General features: G+C 40.6%; 3 protein-coding genes and 1 long non-coding RNA gene across 18 annotated transcripts in view; 1 reads left to right on the top strand and 3 right to left on the bottom strand.

Moving 5' to 3' along the window:
- The window catches only part of VPS13B (vacuolar protein sorting 13 homolog B), a 490063-nt gene extending 486573 nt beyond the window's left edge, over window positions 1-3490 (top strand). For all 15 annotated transcript variants that reach the window (XM_075141361.1, XM_075141359.1, XM_075141350.1 and 12 more), the window contains one exon: window positions 1414-3490. In XM_075141361.1, coding sequence (XP_074997462.1) covers window positions 1414-1659 — 246 coding nt within the window. In that variant the 3' untranslated portion in view covers window positions 1660-3490. The remainder of the gene's footprint in view (window positions 1-1413) is intronic.
- LOC142078608 (uncharacterized) overlaps window positions 1-26289 on the bottom strand; it is a 390353-nt gene that overhangs the window by 135464 nt on the left and 228600 nt on the right. The window lies entirely within an intron of this gene.
- On the bottom strand, window positions 6402-12355 carry COX6C (cytochrome c oxidase subunit 6C). Its single transcript, XM_075141389.1, has 4 exons — window positions 12253-12355; window positions 11103-11230; window positions 9338-9476; window positions 6402-6523 (listed from the first exon to the last, which is right to left on the bottom strand). The coding sequence occupies exons 2-3, from the start codon at window positions 11214-11216 to the stop codon at window positions 9357-9359; spliced, it is 234 nt and encodes a 77-aa protein (XP_074997490.1). The 5' UTR covers window positions 11217-11230; window positions 12253-12355; the 3' UTR covers window positions 6402-6523; window positions 9338-9356.
- Window positions 12696-26289, bottom strand: part of RGS22 (regulator of G protein signaling 22) — a 75060-nt gene continuing 61466 nt past the window's right edge. Inside the window, exons 27-28 of the mRNA XM_075144506.1 lie at window positions 16801-16959; window positions 12696-12971 (exon numbers count right to left, since the gene is read on the bottom strand). Coding sequence (XP_075000607.1) covers window positions 12696-12971; window positions 16801-16959 — 435 coding nt within the window. The remainder of the gene's footprint in view (window positions 12972-16800; window positions 16960-26289) is intronic.

The raw sequence follows: 26289 nt of genomic DNA, 5'->3' as shown, positions 1-26289 counted from the left end.
CTATCAATCATATAAATTCTTTCTTCAAATAAGCAATGGTTTGTTTAAAATGAGCCTTGCAGTCCAGAGATGTGACAAGATACTGATCGTGGATGTTAAATTGAATCAATGGCACTGTTTGAAAATATCATCACATCTAGTGAGGCACGTATAAATCTCCCTGAAAGACAGTCAGAAGATAGCAGTCTTCGAATCCTTAGCGAGACATCCAACAAACAAGGACATTTTAAACCCTACAAAAATGAAACTGGTCAGCAGTTCTGCAAGTGTAAATAAGGAAGCATCAAAGCCTAGCCCTAGGATAGTTTTTGCCTTTTTGTTCATTGTCATATTTTGGAAGTAACTTCTATTCTGAATGACTTTGCTAGTGATACCACTGTAGCATCCATGGTGGTATTTCTGAAATACATTTTTTGAAACCATGCAACTAGCTTGATGTCTGCTTGCATGCTTTCCCTTCTCAAGCCAGTCATAGTCATCTTCAGTTTCTTCTTTGAAAAAAGGGCACAGCAGATTGATCTTCCAAAGCCAGGTTCACCCATGGCTTCTCATCTAATACTTTATCTGGTTGGAAACATATAGTAGATTCCACTTTTCTGTCGACAGTATTTGCTTTACTGTATTTTTTTCCAGTAGAGGTGGGTTACTTGCATCCTCTTGCTAGAGCCTCTACATATTTCAGCCTGCAAAAAGGGAGTTCTTCAGAGGAGTCCTTCCAACTCATGGTGGAAAAGGCAGTTTGCGTAGACACCTTAATTTCTTCTCCGGAAACAACATGCCCAAACCATCTTTAGTAAAAACCTTTTGTTTAAAAAAATGTAATTGTGTGGGTCCTCTGACCTAGAATGGCTTTTTTGGTTACCAGAAGGAGATGGATATATCCCGATAGAACATTCACCTGGAAGGTAGCTTCTAGTCTTTATTTTAAATGAAGTAAGTTAAAGACTTGACTTAAACTTAACTGCCAGATACAGCTATGGGCTGTCTTTAATCGTATTTTGTGAGAAAATGTTTTTACTAATTAGAATTACTATCTGATAAGCACTGCCAAGAGCTACTGGCATTTTTCTAAGAGGGGTTCAGATGCTTTTCCTGTCTACAAAGAGTTGATCTGTTGTAAAGATCTACTCTTGACCAAGGTGTCCACCCCTGAAATTCAAAAAAGATACTGCTTAAATTTTCTGTGACAGAGTTAGAGCTTCTCAGAAGTGTCCAAAACAGCAAAGGAGAGGACTAAACCACCAAGCACTAAACTATAGGAAACACTGTTGATTAAAACATCCATTAAATTATTGTAAGATCCCAGGGAGGAGGATTTTTAGCTACAGAAAGTAATGTGGAAGTTTTTGTCCTTACTGCTATGTTCAGTTACTGTCAATTACTCAGTAACTATTTTATCTTACCTGATTTCAGGCAGATGGAGCTAGAGAGAGACTATCAGAACAACAATACAACCGCCTCGTGGAGTACATCACCAAGACATCTCATCACGTCGCTCCCAGCACCGCAACAGTGCCAGCATTGCAAACTGTGGCTACCGAACACCTTCCAACTATAATGAAAACATACCAGTATGTAGTTGATCCAAATTTTGCCCAAGTGTTCATTAGCAAATTCACCATGGTGAAAAATAAAGCCTTGCGGAAAGGATTTAATTAATAATTATTTGTAGTCAGTATAGTAATACCTTACCATTTTGAAAGTAATGCTTTCTGTGCAGTAACCTACATCAAGTAGAGATGCATATAATTTTTGAGATAGGAGATGATAACAAAGCCCACTAGCTTTTCTAATCTTGACAACATTCCTGCTCCCTAGCCAAAACACTAGTGCTGGAAGGAAAGTGTTCTAGCAAATGAATAAAGTGAAAAGGAACAGCCTTGGACTATAGCTCAATCAAAATCCTTTTTCTTTTCAATAACCAAAAATCAGAGAATAAGGAAAAATTGCATGCATACAGACATTTTCGCCACACACACAAAATGTGTATCAATACCTACTATATCATATTTTAGGGTCTGCCAGTTTCTGTTATAAACCAGGTTTATAACTCAGCTGTAAAAACTTGCTCAAGGCTGAGCCTTTCCCCCCACACACACACTCCCCCCAACATGTACGTCCTGAGGCAAAACATTTTCCCCCACTAAATCTGAAAAACCAGTGTGGCTGTTTTAAGTTACTAGTGACAGCTGGGTTTTAGCAGCACTTTAACCTTAAAATAGCTTCCTTTATTTGACTGAAGTTTTGCAGGACATTAGTCCTTAATGTAAACTAGTGCCTTTGTGTGGTTTGGAGAACAAAACATGAACTACAACGTGAATTTATTTTTAAAACTGTCTGTATACAAGAACTGTATTTTATCCACCATCAAATTTCCAGAAGGACTTTCAATGTATATATGAAATTGTGCATTGTCTGGTCGTTAGCTGGAAGCCAGTAACATGCAGTTCAAAAATTTAAGAAACAGAGCTTAGTCTCCTTAAAATATACCAAAAATTTATAAGCTCAATGTAACATAGATGTACAGGTGCTAAGCATAGCCTTGTTGGGTCTCGCTTACTTCTGATCTGCCACCACTACATAGTAAGTGCTCAGTTAAGCCCCAATTCATTTTATGCTTATCATCTTCGAACAGATAAAACCAGGGATATTTAGAAACATGACCTTTCAAATATGTTTGTGCTAAGCAAAGTGAGATTTTTTTTTTTTCAAGTTGACAAGAAGTATGGACCCACAGGCGCCCATTACATTAATAGTTAATGATGCCATCACGATATATTTATGAATATGATGTTAAACACGTGAAGACAAATGAGCTTTCCAAGTGTCTTATTTTTCAGATGTTTTACAGTTTGTAGTAGACAAGAAGTCACGGTCTCTGAGCACAGACAGATTACTTTATAAACCAAACCTGGCTATGGCAGTTTTATTTTAAAAAACAAAAGCTCACTTGATTTTCAACTATGCATGTTACTTTTCTCCCCTTTTCTATATACTTACGGACATGAATTTTGTCTGAGGATTCCTGAACATGGCCGGAATTGGGGACAAAAACTGGAATAAAATCTGATCATAATTTGGAGCAGATACGTATGCTTTATAGTTAGTAATTTCTGTGCATACTTGATATGACCAAATGCACAGTAAATAAGAATGTAGTAACTGCAATGTTTTTCTCGTGAGTTCTGTTTTGTTAAAAGGTATTTCTAAAAGCCGTGTCTCTCGTGTATGGAAAATACAGAAGCCTCGGATCTGCATTGTCCTTTTCTGACTGTGAAATAACTCCATCTATTATCAACATTTCATACAGTGATTTAATAACTTAGTCATTGTTTAAATAACACTATTTAAAAAATGTGTATGTATACACACACATGCTTCATTCCTGAATATTTTATGGAAATAGTTTAATACTTCTAATTTTGCATATTGATGGATAAATTGTAATATAATGAGATTGTTTAAAGATAATAAAGCTATTCCTATAATACTTGGTTTTGTAAGCTATTTGGCCATTCAGTTACAAGGCAATGAACAAGTCACTCTGTAGAACAATGACAAGACAGACATACAAGCTTCATGTAGACCCCATTAGATTCCAGTTGGTCACCGGACTTCATCATGTACCAGAAAATGCAATAGATCATGACAATACTTTGGAAGTAAAAACTGATGATTAGCTTGCCAAAAAACATGTGCTGAAAAGTTTTATGCTTTTGTGACTAACTGAATCAAAACAGCACCGTAGTCACCATTTGAATTAGACTAATCTGCTCATTATTTATGTAGTACACAAACCAGCTAAGAGGATGCAAACACACCTGTAAAAAATGAGGGAAGGCAGCAGTTTAATTTCTAAAAGTTTGCAGATTGCAGCCATTGTTTAAGATACATTTGTGTTTTTCCTGAATCATAGTCTCCTGGAATAAACACTTGCTTAAATTACACTCTTCTTCAGTGAATTAAGCTAGCATCTTTACTGCATTAGGCAGGTTCTTTCTCCCCCTTCTGACCACACGTATGGAAACATGTGTGGAGATGGCATATAAATCAGTCTCTCCTACATATGAGCTGTGTGAACTATGAAAACAAGGTTGTCCGAAGAGCAGCTGCCTGTACTTAGCTGCTAAAGCACTCCAATGTGTACTCTTAAAACATGCCTACTCTCATAATGCTCTTTAGACCTGGAGAGCTCACAACTTCAAATCTATCTTTTTAGTTTGCTTCCAGAACAATCAATCATTCCTCAAACACTCAAGACTAAAGTAAGCCAGCCAAAAATTTGAAGGCATGGTCAGGCTTATACACAGCAAGACCTTTCCCAAAGTAGTTTAGGTCAAACAATTCCTTTTTATGTATTATTTCATACATAAATATAGCAAAAACCCTTACAGACAGTTGGGATGGTCTCAGCGCAGACAAGCATGTTTTTCAGCTCTGCATCTCCTAGAAACAGCATGCCAGACCCTGGAACAAGCAGCTGATTAGGGGCTAACTCACACAGGTCTGTCTTGTACTATGCTAAATCCTACTCCCAATTGTTTGTAAGACAGGATTAGCTGAACTCTTGCTGGCAAAGGCAAAAAGAAGAAAAAGAAGGAAAATTGATGGGTTGGTGCTGATTTCAGAAAAGGCGGCTAGCCCTTCTGCCTACGCTACCTTAGGTAGCCAGCTTTGCCCTCCCTTCCCATTCCAGAGGAAAGCGAGCTATGGGTTGGTCGGCATTGCCTGCTGAAGGGGAGTGAAACCGTAACATATACGGAAAGCAACGGTTACCACTTGCAGACACTCAAGGCACAGCCGTAAGTTAGAGCTCACCTCTCGTTGTTGAATACATTTAGCCAGAGACATCTCTGAGCTCTGCTGTATAGTCAAAAAACGATCTTCAGTCACAAAACTCATTTCTTTAAATCGACACGCGCTGGTAACTGAAGGAACACAGATTACAACAATAATTGCTGTTGGCCGTAACAGTTTAGAAGAAACAGAATGTAAGAGTAAATTAATTCATAGCAACTGGGAAGAATATAGGGGCTAGAGCTGCAAGGGAAGTCAGGTCTGTTAGCCTGCACACCTGGCAGTAGCAAGTTTCTTTGCCTCTGAAGCCATCAGTATGACTAAAGACCCCTGGCTATTTAAACCTGCAGACATGCCTGAGAAAATGTTAGTCAGTACTTAATGGCACACAATGTTTATACTGTACATTGGGAAGATAAATGGGTATCCTTTGCTATTGTTAAGCTCTGGTTTACATTTATAAGAGCAGGGGTATTTTGATTACTAGATGGTTTCCCCTGCCCCACTAATGTCAAATTCTTTCTGGGCTTAAAGGAAGCACTGCCTGTAGTGAAAGTTTAAAGAAAATCCCATATTGCTCTGTAATAGTGAGCTGGATCAAATACGTTACTTACACGCTTTCATTAGTCCAAACGTTGCTGATAGATACCTATTAAGTGTTCAGTAGTTAATGATCCATTTAAAATAGTAAGAGTTACTCCAAACAGGACTTGAACTGAAGACCTTCAAATACAACACAGATGGCTTAATTTGTCATGCTGCTTCCTGCAAAGCCTTCCCTCCTTTCACACCATCAGCTTTGACTCCTCTCCTAGTACCCACATTCAGCAATCAAGAGCTGCCATCTTCAACCTCGGCAGCAGGCAATGCACAAAGCGTGTTCCAAATGACAGGAATCGTGGCAGAAGATGGAGCATCAGGTCTTGGACTACACAGAAGGTAGCAGAGAACAAAACTATACTTAGCTGACTACGTCCAGATATGAAAAAGGAGATGACACGTGTCTAGAAGTAGTATGCAAATATTTTCATTACCATAATATCCTAGAATAAGTATTTATTTTGTCTGCTTTTACCCTTTTTCCCCTTGTACATCAAATATATGTGAACATATCTGCAGTTTAGAGTCATTTTCCAATTGGAGTAACATACCATGTATAAGAGTGGGCACTTGCACAGTTTGTAAGTCTTGGTGTAACAGTTTGCTGCCGTAGGGAAGGCAACACAGTGATAGCAGCAGAAAAAGATAGGAAGGTTGGCGAGTATATTTCCAGAATTCCTCTCCAAATTCTCTCATCTCAAGGTCCATTCACCTTGTGAAGCCAGAGGTAACACAGACCCTTCCAGAAATCCAGCCTCTCCCTTCCTGTGACAACAATCCTCTTGCATATTCCCATCTGCAGCTGGGACAACCTACCTGTAACTGCTTCGGGATATATTTTGTTATCAAATGCGGAATTTGGCCAAAACAGAGATGCAAATAATTTCTGGGGGAAAGAAAACTAGACTTAGTCATCTTGAGCAATTTATGAAGACTTTCCACCACTCTTCCCAGCATCTGAGCATTTAAGCGTTTTGACATTAATGAAGACAACTAAGTGCCACTGACATATGTATTTTATTTATTGAGTTACATTAGAGCATACCACGCACTGAAGTGCATTACACTTTACAATTCAGTGAACAAAAAAGGTTCGGTCATCAAGTCTCCTTGGACTGAAGGGGATCTGCAAGATAAAAAAAAAACCTGAAGTTATGTTGGACAAACTTCATGCTCTAAGTAAACATATTAGTATGTATGAATGCAAAGCAATAGAGAGAAATGTTTATGTGGTGGTTTAGTCTAGAGGAATTCCCCCTGTTATTTCCTGATGGTTTAAGATTCACACACCCTTCATGTGGTGAACAGAAGTGAAACATGGAACAAATCAAGAGCTGGAACAATACCGCACAGCACATCAGATTCACTATACATGCTGCACTGATAACTGAATCAGTCTTGCTAAGGGCCTGAAAGAGAAAGGAATGCAGCTTTCAGATAGGAGCCAGAGAGGAAACAAGTGGTGTAGGCAACCTACCAAGGAAGGAAGAAAACCAAATTCAAATTGCTTCTCCACATTATATTGAACACAATCCAAGACCAGCTGTGCTCCATGACAAGAGTCATGCAAGCGGTTAGCATCGAACTCTTAGCTCGCCCCTTTACTCTACCACTGAGCACACTGTAGAGGCAGGATACTCCTCAAATTTATACTTGCACTATCAGTATCACCACACAAAGTCCATGCCAAGTAAACGAAATAGTATAAATTCACACTTAGGTACCAAGTTGCCTACACCCCCAGCAGGAACGAACTCAGGGCAGAGTGCCAAGCTAAGACCTTAACTAATGAATTCTCCTCCCTGCCTACCCTACCCTTTCCTCAATTTTGGGGCTAAGTACTGGTTGCAGAGTGAGTATGCAATGAGGTTAAACCACTGTATTTGCTGCCACATACAGAATACATTCCAATGTAGACGCAGAGCATGCGTGACCACTGTACCCTTTAGCTAACTATACCAAAAAAACCATCAAATTCAACCTCCACCCAACTTCCATAGATAAGATTTACGCTACCAAGGCAAATGAAAAGTCTTCCACCTGTTCTGTGTACTTGTCCTTTTCACAGTCTTTCCAGAACATTTGAAACACTGGCATTGTTTTCCCCTTCTTCTACTTATGTGTTCATGTGCAGGCACAAACAAACCCAACCTCTTTCTACTATGAAGGAATGAAAAATATCAGTTCTTATATAAATAGGCTAAGGAATAAGAAGCATCAGCAATTCAAACAAAATCACATATAAAGATTTGTCTTTCACATTTTCTTTTGAGCTGGTGTAATTAAGGAATGGAAGAAATGTTTAGGAAACATTTAATTTTAACAGGTGCACACAATGTGCAACTTTTTTTTTTTTAAGCTGCAAACGGGAACATAAGCTAACTGAGAGTGGAGCTCTATTTGCACTGAAAAAATCCTGCTCATGATTCCAATTAAATATTCAACATGCTATTCAACATGCATCCTTGTTGACAGTGTTTGTTTCAAATGATTTTACCACCAGATGGCCTTTCAGAATACTCTGATGAAGGCCACCTGACTGAAGAATGCAATTCCAGTGCCTAAGAAAGTTTAGAAGTGCCTATATATTAGCAGTAGGACCGAGCCAGAGGCAGAATTACCAAGATTAAAACCAGGTAAATTTATCATTTCATTATTTATCTTCGTTGCAGTCATAGCTAGAGAACAGAAGTTTTCCCCTCTCACAAAAAAAAAAAAACACCAAAGGGACTGCCATGGGGTTTTTTTTCTTTTTTTCTTTTTAAATTTGTTAGAAGAGCTGGAGCTCTGCTTTTTTATGTAATTGTGTTATGCAGAAACCAGATAGTTGTAGATTGTCACACAACGGAATTCAGTATTAATAGTGTTAAGTACAAATCTTTTATTCAATCTTGCTGCTTTAAGCAAACAGGCTGAGAAAATCCAGCTGGCCAGGATAATTAGAGCCACAGATTATCACGTAATGATCACAATATGAAAACATTCCAAAAGAATGAAAAAGCTATCATTCTACATTAGTTTGAAGTCATTTTAAGAGAAACAGAGAACTCAATGTAACAAATTTGGATCAAGAAAGGGGGAAGAATTCTTTATTGAGTTGTCACATCATGAGCTTGTGCAGTTTAGTGAGCGTGCTTATTAGTAACTACGACAAGGTTGAAACCAAGACTTTTTTTCCCCAGTGTTATGACAAGTAAGGGAGAACAAAGTTTGGTAGTCTTTAAACAAAAGGCAGTGTTAAGTGCTAGGGAAATAATACCATGAACAAAGTTCTATTCAAGCTTAATTCAGTATGGCAAAAATCTGAATATCAGTATGCAGAGCTGTATGCCATTGCAATTGAAAAAAAAAAAAAAAATATGTATGTATGTATTTAAATATATTTCCCCTCATCACTAGTTATTTTCCCCCTCTCACCAACTTCAAACGACAAAAGGATGTGTGGAAGCTGTCTGTTTCTTACATTAAGATGCATGAGAGAGAAACAGCCTCTCTATTTTCTCATTCACTGTACCACCACAAGTATGTAAGTAGTAGATATAGACAGCCCGAAGCTAAGCAGTTCAAGATGTGACAGCATCAGCGTAACAGTGATATCAGGCAAGTCTTATCGTTTAATATAAGAGCTTTGTCTCCTCTCCATAGCTGTGTGAGGAGTGAAAGGCCTGGCATTGCTCTGTGCAAGTCTCCTATATCACACAAGTTAAACAAATTACCCAAAAGGTATGCAGGAGCTTCTATTCTGCCCTTACTCCCTGCTCCCCAGTTCCCATATTTCTTCATGTTTTTATTACTGGAGGTCTCTCAAGTGCAATTTGTATCCTTTTGCTTTGGGAGCACCTTTCTAGTTGATCAAAAAGGAAGAACCTCCAAATAGAAGCACAACGTTTCACTGAAACAATCTAACTTACTCTTGTTCTAATGCAAAGTAGCTTATTACCTGTAAATGCAGGTTACCATCATTTGGGCGGTGCAGACTCAAACACACCAGCTGCTCTCATGGCTTCGAAGTCCTTCATGGGATCATAGTTTTTATAGAACTCTGCATAAGCTCGTTTTCTGGGATCAGCAACTCCAAACTGGAAAGTAACACGCAGAAAATTAAAGCTTGCAAAGCTTTACCACCAGAATTTTTTTTCTATTAGTGCTATGATTTGTATCAGTGGATATCAGTCTAAAAAGCCTTTAGCTCAAATTAGAAAAATATTTCTTTGTTCCTGTTCAAATCCACAGTTCAGGCTACCTGACCATCGGTCAGCAAAACAAATGTCTGAAGCGAAACCTTAAAAAGAAAGTCCATTACAAGATAGCACATTACACTTTTAAGATCCAGAAACACTCCACCTATATTGACACTCAAGCGTCCAATGCCCTCCCTGCTAACAGCTTTATATGTAAAACATGCCATTATGGCAAGTTTTGTGCCCATGGGCAGCTGCAAAACTCCAGATAAAATGGCATCCTATTACATTTCAACTACACTGTAGGTCAACTACAGAAGTCTGGTAAAATTTTACAAGACTGCCATCCACAGCTCACTGACATAAAAAGAAACAATCCTGACTCCTTGGATACTCACTCACCTGAAGCACAGGGATATGCTCCAAAAACCCCAAAAAATGTGAAGGAAAAGTCCAAGATGGGTTTGTCCAACAGTATCTAACATGTATTGAAGTAAATCACTACTGAGATCCATGTTACTTGTTCTAAATATGGCCTGCTGCCTCACTAGTGTATTAATGTGGGCGTGCCAAATAAGGTATAAAACCACAGACTATTAAAAAAAATTATGTTGTAAGTCTGACCACAAACAATCTTGCCTACCTCTTAACAGATGCGTTAAGTAGATGTTGACCTTTAACTGTGCAAACTTAATGTTTCCGAAAGACGTTTGTTGATCTCTGAGAAGTTTAAGTCGACTGTGATATTTTTGTTATGAACAACCTGAAATCAACTGAATTTCTAGTCACTTTTATCAATAGCTTCCTGAGTACTCAAATGCTGCAAATAGTATATTAATGAGTTCAATGGGCAAAGCAAGATCCAGTTCTTCCACAGTAATTCAAACTGTATTGCTTGCTTTGTGTACGAGATCCGAGAATTATTTAGTAAAGGCACTCAAAAACAACTACCACTCTTATCTTAGAAGTCTCTTAAGGACCACAAAAAAAAACCTCCAATCTGTAAGTGGGTTTTTTTGGAAATGCAATGCTCCATTTCCACATGATACTTCAAAAGAAAGGATAAAAGGACCACACTAGCCTTCCCCACGCTGGTATCTTCTGTGTGAAGGACGGGTTTTCCAAATTGCTTATGAGCAAGTTTTCTGAAATCAGTCTAGAGATAAAATAAGACTACAACTCTCTCGAGTCTCGGATACCGTGACACAGAGAGGCACAGACTATCTAGAGTTAATGTGCATCAATCGTGCGAATGATCAAGAGTAGTCTAGGACTAGGAGACTCAAGGTTAAGCTGTCACGAATTGCGTGATCTTGATCACACAGCTTAAAGCATCAGGTTGTTCATATCATTTCTTCAAACGAAGATTAGGAAGATTTATTTATGTTCTGGAAACATGCTTACAAAAATACATTACTAAAGCTTTCTGATGAACAGCTCAACCAAATCTCAACAAAAAAATATTATGAATTCTTAAAACACTCTAATGAGTCCAATTTATAATTGAGTGACTACAGAACTCACCTTGTATAAAGCCGCACATCCCACAGATACAAAAAATGCCCCAAATAGGTGAAACTTCATCCGCCTGGCCAAAAGGCGCCGCATTTGTGGTTTAGGCAATAGTGCAGACGACATGGTGATTATATTTCCTTAAAAAGAAAAAAAAAGAGAGAGAAGAGAATTGTGGGACAAGAAGCTCTACTTAATTTTCTGTAACTCTAGAAAGATTGTGCTTTTCGTATTGTGTAATAATCGTCTCCACAACATAAGAAACAGTGCTCCTCTCTGACTTTTCAATGAGAACATTTAAGGGACAACATTCAAGGACAACCTATTTATGACATGAATCTAAGTAAGTTTTTATACTTCTTACATTCAGTATTCATGGAATCAAGACTGGCCTTTCCTGTTCATACTAAATCCTTCCCTCCCTGCAGGGTCTACCATTTCAGGCCTGCTGCCCTGGTGTTTGCATCAGAAGGCATTCAGAACATTGATCACATTTTATTCATTTCTAAGGAAAAGCACATGCCTCTTGAGCTTGTTTGTGGTTTGGTTTTTTTAAACTAATTGCAAACCCTATTGCATTAAAGCATTTTTTTCTATTCGGTAAGATTTTATTAAAAACCTACAAGGCCTGAAGCAGGCGGCTGTTTTTAAACACAAGTTAAAGGTTCATTGGGCTAGGAGCGGCGCCAGGGCAGTGCTGCCCGCCGGGTGCTGCCCGCTGTGCAGCCTCCTGCGCTCACAGGGCCGCGGAGCGGGAGCGAAGACCAGCAGGTGGCCCAGCTGTCTCCAAAGGCCTTGGTGCTGCCCACAGCCGCGCACGCCCACTCTCCCCTCACATTTAGAAGGAACCATGACCGACGGGCCCCTCCCCGGCCCCGCCGCCGTTACCGGACCAAGGGGCCGCAGCGCCGTGACCAGGCTGAGACAAGCCCCGCACTGCCCCCCCCCTTCTCCCCCCCCGAAGGCGCTCCGGCCCCTCGCTGCCCTTCAGCAGGGCGTCCGCCGCCGCAGGGCCCGTCCCCGCCACCCTCAGGGACGCGCAGAGGTCACGGGCTGCCGCGACGGGCTGCGGCCGCGGGGAGAGCGGCGGCCGGCGGCCGTTGGGCTGAGGGGGAGAGAGGGGACCCAGCAGCAGGAGGAGGGAGCGCGAACGCGGCCTCACCTCAGCGCGGGCCCACCAACGTCCTTCCGCCCCGCCGGCCGGGCACCCTCTGCGGCCCCGCTACCCCGCATGCGCGGGAGGCGGCGGCCTGGGTACGGCGAGCGGCTCGGCTCAAACCCGGCAATGCGCGCACTCCCGGGGCGGGGGAGGGGTGAGCCCGGCCCCGCGCGGTGTGGGCGGGGAGCGGGGAGAAGGGCGATCGGCCTCACCGTGCCGGACCTCGCCGCTGCCGAGCAAGAGTCAAGGGAGAGAGGCGAGCCGCCCACCTGAAGGATGCCCGGGGTGACACCGCAGCGCCGAGGGGCTCAGTGAGGGCCCTTCCCTCGCCTCAGGCCTCCCGGGCACGAAGCCCCTCAGCGGGCGCAGCAAGCACCGCGCCAGCCCGCCCGCCCGCCGCCGAGGCTCCTGGGTTTTCCCCACTGTACGCTCAGGCTGCACCCGAGTCAGCGCAGAGCAGAGGCGGGCGCCGGGAGCGCCCTCAGCAAAGCCTGCGGGGCTGGGCCGGGCCAGGCCGAGCCCAGCCGCAGGCCTCGCGCCCGCCAAGATGCCTGGCCGTGCGGTGTGCTCACTGCCCCGGCAAACCCGTGCCCTCTGCCCTTCCCGCACTCGGCGGTCGCTTTTCCACATCTCCGGAGTGGCCATCGAACCCAAACGGCCATAATATCAGAATATATGGAATAGTAATTGTCGTAGAGTTTGCTAAGAATGATTGGCCAAGCCTAGAAACAAATTAAGCCATTTGTTATCCTGTGCTAGATATCCCTTAGCCAGTTTTTGTACCTTTCTTGGAAACGAGGCACACGTGCTTTGCCCATGGTTTCTACCTAATCACCACCTGCATATGGTATTGTCGTTTTTATTCCTGTAGAGTCTCTGTGGGATTTACACTAAATGCTATAAATTCCTGCCTTGAAAAAACTAACCCCTCCTGTGCAGCAAGGTATTCATTCAAGCCTTGCACTCCCTTGCCAAAGCCAGCAGATCCTGACATCAAATGACAGAGGAGATGGGCCCCTAAAACTGAAAAGAAGTTGCTTTTCCTTTGAGGTGATTAAAGAGGAGGAAAGTGTCAGTAGAAAATTGCAGAGAGAAATCATACAGCCACGGCTACAAGCTGGGAGAGTGGTCTTTGCAACAGCAGTCTGAATAGATGCGATTTGGACAACATTCCTCAAACTGAAGAAAAGTTTGTTACAATAGTTGAGACCGAAATGAAGAACGTCTGTCCAAGAGTTTTTCCTGTGTGGATTAACACAAAAAGCCAAATGTTAATGATCTCATGCCGAAAGAATGACAAGATATATCTATAACCTGATTTTGGGGGTCTAAGGAAATACCCGGGTCCGCAAGGTCCACACTGTTCCTGAGGCGAGCTCATGCAGTCATTTGGTGAGACCAGGAAAGAAATGGCAGGGAGAGCTGTCTAGGGGATCTTAAAAGCTCCGCTGAACTTGCCCTCCTATTATGCAATGTCAGAAAAAGAGGATATGAAATTAATTGGAATAAAAGCATAGCAGGTTTCATGGCTACTATCATTATATATGAGGAATTTTCCTATAAACACCAGTCTTGGTGAGACAGAATATTTTGGTGGATGGACCTAGGTCTGCAAATAAAAAAATCTTGATTGCTGTTTTCAATAGCTTACTTCATGGCTGGCCAGGTCAGTAAATTCTTTTCTATGTGACCAGTTTCCCCATGTGCCTGAGATACTGCTGGCTAGGCATCTTTGTGTTATAGTTAAGATGCTAAATGAAGTGCTAATTGTTATTATTCTTTGACGTCATTACTGTGGAATATACAGCCAACTCCTTATTGTTCTGTATAAAGGGCAGTTCGGGACTGTGCAAATAAGGGATAAAAAAAGGATAGAGGATACATTGGAGGAAGAGCCATGGAAGGAGGGCAGAGATAATCAGCTCCATGAAGTCAATGCACAGAGTTTCTTCCTAACACTCCAGTTTCTGAATGGGTTATAAGGCTGAATGCAGTTTTGGACCCGAGTGGACTGTTTGCTCAAAAGGTGCCACAGTTATCAAACTAGAGTCTGCAGTCCTCTTTTCCTCTCCAAAGCAGAAGCGCCAGCGCCAGTTGACACTTCTTCATGGTGTCCTTGAAAGGGATCATCTTTTGAGGAGTGAAGGAAGGCATTAATGCTAAATCATGTCTTGCTTATGCTCCATTGAAATTTAAAATAAAATTTACCTCTGACTTTAGTGAGAGAAAATTTAGGCAGTGAATCCTTGCCTTTTCCACAAGGAGTGCCAGCTGTGATACTTAGGACTGTACTTTCTGTGGTATGGACTGGAGCCGACCAGGAAGGACTGTGACAATCAAGTGATTTTGCATATGCCACAAAAAGTCTTTAGATAATCATAATCTGGATCAAATTAGAACCAAAAATCTACTGGAAAAAGATCACATGGGACATCAGCAATCTTCCGAGCCAGCTGCATTCCTAAATAGTTTATTATAAAATCTACCTCTCTATCACAAAAGAAAAAAAAAATTAAACAATGCTATGTGCCACATATGAAAATGCATACATTTGTGCTCCTCCTCCCGTTTCTGTGCCAGAATTAACTAATCAAATACTCTCTGTGTCGACATCAATCAATGGTGCTGTGGAACAAACAAAGATATTGTGGCACAAGAAGTTATTTAACGGAATTGGAATGGCAGCTGTACAGAAAATAAGGGTGAATCAATGATTCCTAAATGGAAAAAGTCAAAGTTAGTAGGGGGAAGAAAAATATTTTTGTACTTCCAAAAGGGCATTATAAACAAAGGAGGAAAAAAAAAGCAAAAGTTCAATAGAATAAAAGTTAGAATAAATGGAGCAAACAGGGATTTCACAAGCCTTTGTTGATTTTATGCATGCTTCTGAAATAGAAAAATCTCCAAAAAAGCAATTTCTTAAGTTTTGTTCAACTTCTAAAGAGACAGAATGTAGTATTTTTATACACATCAAATAGTGATATAATTATGTATATTTTGTGTTTGGTACCATCATGAACTATATTGTTAAAAAAAGAGACTCAGCTATTTCGCAAGTTCCCAACTTGTGGTCAAGACATGGCTGATGTGTGCATTCGGGCCCAAGAACTAGAAAACACACCAGGTTCCACAACTCAGACATTAATATTCACATGATAATTTTTTTTCCACTTTTTTTTTCTGAACTAGAGTGTGGTTCTGTATTAATGGTTCTCACTCTGAAGTCCTCCAGGTTCAGAGGGCCTATTTGAAATAGATACACAGCTTATTTCAGCAACAGGAAAACCTTGTTTAGATAAACTGGATTTTTAAACAAGTAATACAATATATGAATGTCATTCTTACCTAAAAGTTTGACTTAGCCAAGTCTAACTTCATCATTCATTGCCAGAAATGTTCTACATTATAATCTGATTTCTTAGGAAAAAACAAAAACACACCCACTGAAACACCTCCTTCCAGTCCCTGTTCCTTACTCAAATCCATTAAAATGATGCCAGGATTCTTTTGTCTTTTGTGTTTTTAAATGTTATGTAACCTGTCTGCAATGGAAATAAAGTCATCAAAGACAATGTTTTTATACTATTCCTTCACTCCTCTGTATTTGCTGAGAGGTGCCTTACTCTGAGAAAATTTTTTCATTCCTCGTTGTGGTTTAACCCGGCAGGCAGCCAAACACCACACAGCCGCTCGCTCACTCCCCTCCCCCCCCCCCCCCGCAGTGGGATGGGGGAGAGAATTGGAAAAAAAAAAGTAAAATTTGTGGATTGTTTTTCCAGACAGGAACCTGTGGAGTTAAACCACCTTTACAGACAAATATTCCAATCTACATTTTAACCAGTCAACACACAAAATTGTTACATGTAATTCAGTCTCTACAGTCCCACCTTAGCAACTCACAGTCCATCAGATGTGGGCTACAAGCATCCCTAGCCTGGGTTCAGCTCCAGAAAGTGCCCTGGGTAGAAACAGCATGGGAGCAGAGTTTCTCCTTTTGAAAATGAAAGCAAGGACCACAACGCGAGGACAAAAGGCCAAGCTTTTCACACTCCTTTTCAAAGCACAGTTTGGTTGATGTACTGTGACACAAGGCAAAATTCTTTGGCTGCAAACATCATCTACCGTATGGAAACTATCGTATGGCAGACAATGTCTGCATGACCTGCCCAGCAATCCTGGTGAGTCTGTACACGCAGGCACCTGGTACATTTACCCGTACTCTCCTCCTTGATCGTGGATGCGTTACAGTAAGTCTGAGCAGAAGATTCATGGGTACCCTTCAGTAGTCCAAAGCCATTGAAACAAGGAGTGTTCTTCATACCTTGATAGGGTTTAGACCAGACCTTTTGTTAGCTTCTAGTTTTCCTAGATTTGACCAGTAATCATCTGACCTCCAGGAAAGCAGAAAGTGGCCAACTGCTGCTGTTCATAGAGCTCTAATTTTGTCAAGGAATTAATTCTCTCTCAGAAATGACAGACCAACTTATCTGTGAGTGTAAAACAGTGGCTGTGAAGTGGGAAAGCCTCCTTCAAATTGAAGATCGGACTCACTCTCCACAAGGCTCGATATTTGTCCCCTTCCTTGGTTAGGTTCAACATGCTTGCTCTGGGCAGCTTTTGGCTCGGTGTGCTCTTCTCAGAGGATTGAGCTGCATGGAGAGGAGAAGGGGCCTTGCTCAGGTTAGGGACTGCATCCCGAGAGAGCGACGCCTAAAAATTTGCAGGTGTAGGATTTAACCTAGAGACATCTATGCCCTTTTTTCAATTTACCCAGTGCAATACAGAGCTCATTCTGACCAAAAGACTGGCCCAGGTTATATGTAAAGTGCCACTTTTGGAATTGTTTCCTGCGGCAAGTTTTTAGACCTTTTCTCATAGGTTTCCAAACCTCTCATTTTAGTCTGTTTTAATTCATGTTGAGGTGATGACATGGGAAGTGTTATGAGATGTTGGCAAGTTTTCCTTGAAATGACAGGAAATGACAGTCTAGAAGGAGTGGGGGGTGTCTTTTTCAGATTTGATGTGACTTGTATCATCATACTGCAGTCATGTCAACCAAATTGTGTCCATTTATGAAAAGAGAGTTCATGAACACAATTAAAAACAAAAATAAAATAACAAGTACCCCAGAGATGATGTATTTCTTGACCTCTTTATGACCTGGTGAACAAATCGTGAGCCTGAAAGCTTGTCCGTTGTTTCCAATTACATCACCTGGTCTAATAAAAGATATCTCCTCTTCTTAAAAAATGCCATTGCTTTTGTTTATTTTGGTGTTGGAAGAACCTGTCAGCTTAGGAATGCTATGTTGTGTAAAGGCTCCATAGCTTTTATTTGATATTTCCTGGTAGATTTTCTTTACAATCATAACTTTGGCAACACTTGAAGTCCCTGCAGTCAGGGAGTTTCTGACTACAAATCCCCAGTGGAGCTAAAATCCATGTCAGATTGTGGTCCCAGGTTTGAAAGGTGAGGCACAGTCAGACGCGTGAGGCTTCCAGAAAGTAGTCAAATAATCTGTTCGTGTTTTTTTAACAAACTTGTTATTGGCATAAACTTTTAAAAATATGTATACTTAAACCATCCTGTTTTAACTTTACTGTTTTGTTTGAAATAATCTAATTAGGAAATTGTGGATCTCAGGTTTCTACTGCATTGAAATTTTTGAGCTTCATGATTAACAAAACTGGCAATAGATAACAGCATAAGCAACCTTAGTTAAATATATTTTGATTAAATGAGTTCAGGATACATTTTCCTAAGACAAATTTGGCCATGTTCAATACGGCATTACACGTAAACGTCTGGAAAAATTGCAGCGTTTTTCCAAGCAGGAGGCATGAGATTACTATAATCCATAGCCTCCACCACAGTATTAATTAGCATGGCTCACTAACCAGGGACGTAATATTTGTAAATGAAACTCTAGAAGGGCATCAATAAGGAACAGGATGTTGAAGCCAAATGGAAAACATGAACCAATAAAAAGGCTGAACTAGCTAGAAGTGCAAGCTCAGCCTTTGAAGTTAGTTCAAGTACTGCATGCTTTAATTTTGGTGTAATCTTATGATGGGGGTACAAACAAGAACTCAGAAACAGATTTTGTAACATTTGGCCCAATTGTAGATGAATCAGTTTGTTGATGGTTACCAACAATTGCACAGCCAGAGAAGCTGTGGTCTTTGTTAAATTAGATTGAATAATTGGCTTCAGTGGGAGTTTCGGGTGCAGAGCAAATGAAGTGTCACGGCCCTTGACTCTCGTAAGATTCCTTAGCAGAGGCTAAGCTTTTGCATTTAGAACAACCTGAATATGGATTCGGAGAAAATAAGTCCCTCAAGAGTTCATCTACTCAATCCCCTGCCCCAATATGAGTCTGAAAATACTTAGTCATTCCTGGCAGATGTGCGTATCTTATCTGTTTTTAGAAGCCCTCTGATGACAATAAGGATACCAAAAGCTCTCCGGGCAGTTTGTTTCCAATGCTTAACTGTTGACTCAGAATACAATCTGTAGTACTGAAGTACTACATTACCTTGGCAAGCCCAACTAAGCCTATGTATTTCTGTTCTGATTTTGTTTTGCTTTGGGTTTTTTTAATATACTTTTGTGTGGACCTGCAGTGACAAAGCCGTGCTTTCCTGGTGTTTCACGCAAAAAAAAAAAAAAATCACTGTTTTCATCCTTTGGACAGCTTTCTGAAGGCCTACTACTGCCAGGTGCTGAGCACCTCTGGAGACGTGAATTAGGAGAACGAGTTTCAATACATTCAGCAAATTTCAGGATCAGATAGCCAGGAGTTAAGATGATCTTTGAACTGGAAGGTCATAACTGGAAGATGAACACAATCATAGACACTCTCCTTTTTTAGATCAAGCATTCAGTTCATTAGCTTGAAAACAGTAAATCATTTATCGTAGTCTTTAGTGAACGGCCTAACACATGCTGTTAATTACTTTCTCATTTGGGAGAAAAAACACAGAGAAAGTTAATTTTTTTCTTGCATATGCTTTCTAGAGGAAAAAGAACTCCCAAAAAGTGCATTTATTTTCTCTTTCCAGAAGCCATGCAGTCCTCTGGAAAGAGCCATATTCCTCAACAAAGCAAGTGTAATGGCTCTGTCCTCTCAAATGCAAGTGAGTACAAACCCAAACATTGTAATAAAACACGAAGACCTTCATTTCAAAAAAATATACAGAAGAAAATGGTTGGAATATTGTATTAGAAAAATGATGATACACACCAAACTTGAGCCCTATGTGATTATGACAGTAAAATAGTTTGCCAAACAAGGTAATTTTATGCATATGTATGTATAGTGTGTATATATATGCATACAAGCACACACAAATCCATGAAGTATAGATTTTATAGACATGTATACATGCCTGCACACACATATACACATACAAAACTGTAAAGGTGTAACTTACTCTAGAGATGTGACAGATCCGATTCCCGAAGTACCTTTTTCAGGAATGAGTGGGATTCAAACCAGTCAGGGTCTGGGGTTTACAAAACTGGGGTTTACCCCAGTACTGATCAGTTGGGTCTCACAGTTGGGATGAAATTCATTTAGTTGCCTACAGGTGAAAACTACTAAGAATGCTAAAAGCTTGTTGATTGCATTTACTGAGCCATAGGCACCATGGCCTATTATAATGAATATTTCCAATGAAATCTCTGTATTTACTGACTTTGACAGATGGGGAATATTGCATAAGCTATTGTGTGCCGGTGCATTCCTTGAGTGTGATGCTGTGTTTTTTTCTTGCTTGCCTTGTCATTTGTTTCATTTAACTTTCTCATTAACGGCACAATTGCTTTGCTTTGTTCAAAAATCCTTTTCTGAGAAGCGAGTATTACTTTCTTTTTAAACTTCTTGCCAACAAAAGATTTTCGAATGCATATGGTACAGAGGAATCATGTACAAGATTGTTTTAGAGGAAAAAGAAATATCTAAAATTAAAAGCACAAATCCACTTACTACATTTCCACTTTTCCTTTGACATTAAATGAAAACTTAACATGAGAAATGCGCACAGTTCATCAGCATACTCTGAACAAATACATAATTAACATGTGGAATAAGCAGTGCCGTTGTCAACGCTTTCACATATGTTACCATAAAACTAAAATATTTTAATTAGTAGAGAAATAGAAGAAAATCCAAGTAAATGCAGCCTGTGCTTGACACATAAATTAGCTTGGCTCAATGAATATTAAAAATAAGAGCATCTCATCTATACCTTGACTACCCTTACCATACTAGGACAGCTTAGTGGGTCCTGCATAATTCCAATCTGCTCCAGCTCTGATAAATTATTACTTGGCAGAGAAGTATCCATTGTGGCCATTGTGCAAATGCTTTACTAAATCACTGGTAGAAATCAAAATGTGTGAGTTCGTTAGCAGGTGGGTAGAAAGTGTAGACTTTGGTGTTTTGCATTAATCCAATGTGCTGGACTGACAGAACCTTATTTGAAGCTACGTAATAAGAGGAAAAATAAAAAACTATATAGCAATACCATGAGGCTTCTGATTTGGGAACTACAATTTAGCCTATTAGACATGGACCTGTTCCAAAAGTGCACATTCAAACGATCATGCATGAAGGAGTTAGAAACACAGATGTGAATTATAACTCTCTGAAATCCTGGGAATGCTCCAAATCAGGCCATTAGAGGTAGGTTTTAACTGTGAGTACAGATCCAGATCTAAAATTTTTGTTCAAACCTGTCTTTCCCTAACATTTTTACAGCAACTACTGAATGTATTAAAACCAGCAATGTTCCATAAGCTTAAAAAAAATACCAGTTAACCCCATCTTAGCTGTATTCAGACATGATTCACAATGACTGACTAAAAGCATTTCTATAAAAAGGCAGTAACAAAAATCATCAGTTGAATGTAATGGGACAGTTTAAACAGGTCAAATTCAAGCTGGATTACTGCAGCTCCATTGGCCACACACAGCTGCACAGTGATCAGTTTGGCCCAGTATTTAACATTAGAAACATGAATAATTTAAGAATTTTCTTTTCCGAGTTTGGGACAGAACTTTGAAACATCTGGTCTCTTTTAAATCATTTTTGTGCATACACAAGGTAAGTCAATAGTTTTGAGTAGAGCAATAGTGTTGGGTGGGATTGAGGCTGGCCATTTCACAAGCGGTAGAGGATAGAAAATGTCCCCAAGTCTGTAATATTGTATAGGGCTAAAGGCACAGAAGGAGCAATGAAGGAACACCTGCCATTTTTCAGTATTTTCAACAGCAGGAAACTGAGGGTCCCACATTTATGAAAATACCCAGTTCATTGATGCTTTTATCTGTAGATTTCATTATTGCAGGTTTCTCTTTTTTTAAAACAAACATATTTGCAAAGTGAGTCACAATGATTCTTCTCATGTAAAAGTTGTAGAAGATGTGGCACAAACCAGTCTGGCCTTGGCCACTCAGTACTGTATAATGAGAGAACCAATAATAGAAACTGGGTCTGCTGAATCTGGTCTACTGGTGTGTCTGCAAAGCACCTCTCTTTGTTGCTGATCTCAATGCCTGATGATTAAATACTAGATTTCCACACCTTGAAAGGGACAAACGAATCCACGGCTCAGAGTCTAAGACCGTCCCCTATTAATAGTATTTTAAGAAACAGCCACTAAAAAGAGATCATGAGGAGTACGGATGCAATGGCAGAGCAGCATCGTACAGTCACAAATGAGAAAGCATTTTGCCCCTTCTTAAATGGCCTGGAGACCACCACTACCACTCTTGTAAGCTATTGTAAGTGTGCACCTTAATAACATAATCCAGCAGTACGTATTTTCAGGAATTCATTTCATAGTCTGATACTTTGTGTCATGCAGTAGCAGGAGAGAAGTCAAAGCAAAATGTATAAAGCCCCTTCCTGAAGTGCGTAGTCACAGCTTGTGTTGATACCAAAAGTATTTGAATGAGCAACTTCAGGACTGCACCCTCAAAGATTATAAAATGTTTTAATAAACATGCCAGGTCTGATGAGAGAAAAGTGAAATACATAGTAATAGCATCTAAGTGTAAATATTTATAAATCCAAATGATGGCTTAAAAAAATTCTAAAATAGTCCCAATGTGTTGCATTACTTGGCAGTAAACAACAAAAGTAAGTCTGAATGACTATGATTGGATTGTGTATTTTGAACGCCACTAAGGCATAAATCCATCCAGAAGAGTTTCTAGGTTTGCAGGTTTCCGAAAAGAGAACTGTTTTTATTGTCTGTAGCAGCAAACTCCACAGAGAACTGTTGTTCTGCTGCAGACTTCTGAAAGTCCCAAAGTATACATAGTTAAAATAAACAAGGAATAAAGTTTTAGTTATCTAAAGGGAGAGGTGCTAGGGTTGTTGGGTAAAACTTTTCTAGCCCTTTAAAACTGCTGAGCTCACATAGGTGGTAGATCAGCAACCTGGGAGAGAATAGATCTCAAGAACAAGATAAAAAGGCAATAGCAGCGCAAGCTTTCTGAAGTGATACAGAGTAATCATTTAGAACAATAACGTTTAGTTAGTCTCTATACCTGTTCAGTTCTCAGGCTCTCTGCTGGAACTGGTCATGGTCATTACTTGGTCCCTCGGGATGAGACTAAGACCACTATTCCTTTTGAAGTGTATCACCAAATAGCAGTTATGGGCTATCTGCTGTTGCATCAGATTAGATTCAGTAATCCAGAAATGAAAGGGACCCTGTCTCTTAATATATTCCCTGTCCAATTGCTCAATATTTCTTTAAAATTAACACATAAAATGGGCATAATGATATGACATGTATTTCTAGCATTACTAATACATGTGATCCTCCTCAGTTGCATACTAGAGACGTAGCCTATAAATGACTGTGCATGTGTGTGTATACACACACATATATACACGCATATATATTTCAGTTAACATGGAGACAGAACTGCAAATTGGATTGAGCGTTATCATTGGTTTGCAGAACTTTGAGTGGATAGAGCTAGTTTGCAAAATTCTACTCACTCATTGAAGTACATGAAGTACTTTTTTTTGTTTGATTTTAAGTTTGATAGACGTGTATGGTATTAATCATAGTAACTGTCTGGGACAGTAGTTTTTGCGTGGGGGCTGGTAAATTTTTGTTAACAATTTGGCAAGGCTGGAACATATTCACAAGGAGTTTTATCATCTGTGACAAATATCTGGATAATATTTTTCATTTTAGAAGTAATCCAAGTATGATTCAAGTCAAAGCTACCAGCATAAGATAAGCATGGTCTACATGTTATTTAACTGTCTCAAAATGCCATGAAGGCAAGAATACAACAAAACAGAAACTGACTGCTGTGCTCCAGCATTTGGTTGCGTGCATTGTACTGACCACAGCAGTAGAAGGTGGCCTTTCACGTGTTTTTTAGACTGACATACATCACTGCATTTATGTCATTTCATGATTCTTCTTTGCCTTTCACATTAATGAGTGGTAGACCACACAGTACCACATGTGCTCTGCTCACTACAAGATGCTACATTCCACCCTCCTCAGATGTACTGAGCATTAAAGTTTAGTGCATCTGTGAAATTTGGGAAAACATGCAAAACGGGGACAAGAATTTTATGTTTTACTCCCTTGTGGCTTCCACCCAGGATATCTTTCTCAGGTAATGTCACACGAGCAAACAACCCAAACACAGCAGGAATGGAGATAAGCATGAAGCAAACTTTGTCTCTGAACTGTGGGGAAAGTAGGAACTGAACCAATGATCTCCCTTGCTCCTTCTGCGAGGATATATGAGCAGGGCAGCTATATCCATAAAAGGGAGTGTCTTTCTTCCCTGCCAGCCTGTCTGAAGCAACTCCCGATGGAAATCTCATACAATTCTTGGTCATTTTGTCAAGAGTGAAAAAGACTATTAGTCGTCCTTAGCACTTATGAATGGTCCTTAGCAGTATGATCTAAGAGCTCCTAGCGAAGGACCTTTACTTCTGACAACTGAGAGAGGGCTGCATGGCTCGTTATTCTTGACCAAGAGGTTGGGAAGGGTAGCAGAAGACAATCCCATCCGTAACTCAGGGGTAGTCCTTGGCAACTCAGCAAGGTGGAGCTCACTCATCTGCCTTTCTCTTACATGCATTACACATGTATAGAGAAGAATGGAGCCAACAACTTTGTGGCTGGGGACTGGTGTTTAAAGTGGTCTGAAAAATGTGGAGAAGTCTATCATCATCCTGTCCCCTGCCTAGCAGTTAATTCTGCCCCTGCCCCCTCTTAACTCCCCAGTTAATCCTTTGGCCCTAGTCCCAACATCAACTCTGCCCCAGTTCTTCTTAAAACTCTTAAAATTGTAAAAAGAAGCAAGAAAGTAGGGACAACTACAAAAGAGCTATGAGGTCCTGCAACCTTCCAGTGTGTAATGCCTTGGGAGGAATGACATTTTACAAAAGTTCTCAATCACTTCTGTGTGCTGATGTATTTTAAGCCTTTCTTGTGGATCGAAACTCAGAAATGAGGCAGAAGGTGTACTTTGGACCAGGAATCAGACTGGATTGGTAGCAAACCACAACAGGGTTTGATTTTATGATAGCTCAGACACCTCATGAGTTAGCCTTGACAAATAGAAGTTGCGTGAATTGCAGTACTGAGAGCTTAGTGTGCCAAGACACACTGCTTCAGGGCTGTCAGTTCAATCCAGTGTTTTACTTATTCATTAGATCAGGCACTGAAGAACTGGGTTTGATTATAAGATCTTTAGGACCAAGACCACCTAATTGTTTGTACCATGCATATTTCAGTGGAATCTTACTCTCATTTGAGCCTCAAGGTGTACTATTAAACAAATGAGTAACACAGGAGTCAGTATCACAATCATGTTGATATGGAACACGTTGGAAGATGTTTCTTTTCTACCCTTGACTAACGTCCCATGGTTCTTAATAATATTCCAAGTCGTCATCTTTGGTCTGGAAACGTAAGTACAAACCTTGCATTTCACATTATTTTTATGTCTCCTGCCCACCTCCATTGAACGTCTCTGCAGTCCCTTCCTCAGGGAGATTTTAATCTGCCTGCAAAAGGTAACAGAATGTCATTGCTGTGTTGCAGCCAGTTGAAACAGTCAGAACAGTTCTTCAATAAATGCATCAGAAAGAGAGAAACAAGGTGTGGCTGGATTGGCCTTCACTAGCACCTAGTCTCCCACTCACTCCCCTCCTCAACAGGACAAGGGGATAAAAGAGGAAAAACGGGGGAGAAAGCTTGTGGATCAAGATAAAGACAGCGAGATTGCTTACCAGTTACTGTTGCAGACAAAACAGAACTCGAATTGGGGAAATTAATTTATTACCAATTAAAATAAACTATTACTGATTCGGGTAGTGGGAAACAAAAACAAGAAAAAGAAGAAACTAACATTTACACACTTTGACTCCACCTTTCCAGGGTTCAGGTTCACTCCAAGCACCTCTCCTCCCCTCCCTGTTATTGCCACAGGTTGCACTCAGTCCCTTCAGTGAGGCAATGGGCAGCCCCTTCTTCCTTCTCACTCTTTTCCTCTGCTGCAGCGTGGGTCCTCCACGGACTGCAGGGAATATCTGCTCCACCCAGAGCACCTCCTCCTCCTCAACCTCTTCTACCTCCTCTTCAACCTTCTCCACCTCTCCTCCTCTGGCCTTGGTGTTTCCTCTGTTGTTTTTCACTCTTTTTATTCCATCCTCCTCTCTCTGGCTTTCTTTGGTCTTTCTTAAAAATGTTTCCCTGAGGTGCCACCATCTTGGCTGATGGGCTCATTGGGTCCATTGGAACCACCTATGTCCGGCACAGTTTAGCCCTGGCCTCTCCTCACAGAGGCCACCCCTGCAGCCCCCCGCTGCCAGCACCTTGCTATTTATACCCAGTACACAAGGTGTGACCGCCTCTGTAACAAAGTGGAGAGAAGCTGTTCCATCAAGAGCAGTGGTGGTCTTTTGTAGATATCTTACCCCACCAGCAGAGTGATCAGATCACCGCAGAGAGCGTGATTGAGAACCACCAGAGGGTCATGACGGA

This window comes from Calonectris borealis, chromosome 2 (genome assembly GCF_964195595.1).
Source record: "Calonectris borealis chromosome 2, bCalBor7.hap1.2, whole genome shotgun sequence".
In the NCBI taxonomy this organism is placed as follows: domain Eukaryota; kingdom Metazoa; phylum Chordata; class Aves; order Procellariiformes; family Procellariidae; genus Calonectris; species Calonectris borealis.
This window is presented reverse-complemented; position numbering and strand designations above follow the sequence as displayed.

Coding starts and splice junctions, on each gene's coding strand:
- COX6C (XM_075141389.1), bottom strand. CDS start 11,216: ATGTCGTCTGCACTATTGCCTAAACCACAAATGCGGCGCCTTTTGGCC. Junction 9,477..11,102: donor GATGTGCGGCTTTATACAAG/GTGAGTTCTGTA, acceptor GTTACTTTCCAG/TTTGGAGTTGCTGATCCCAG.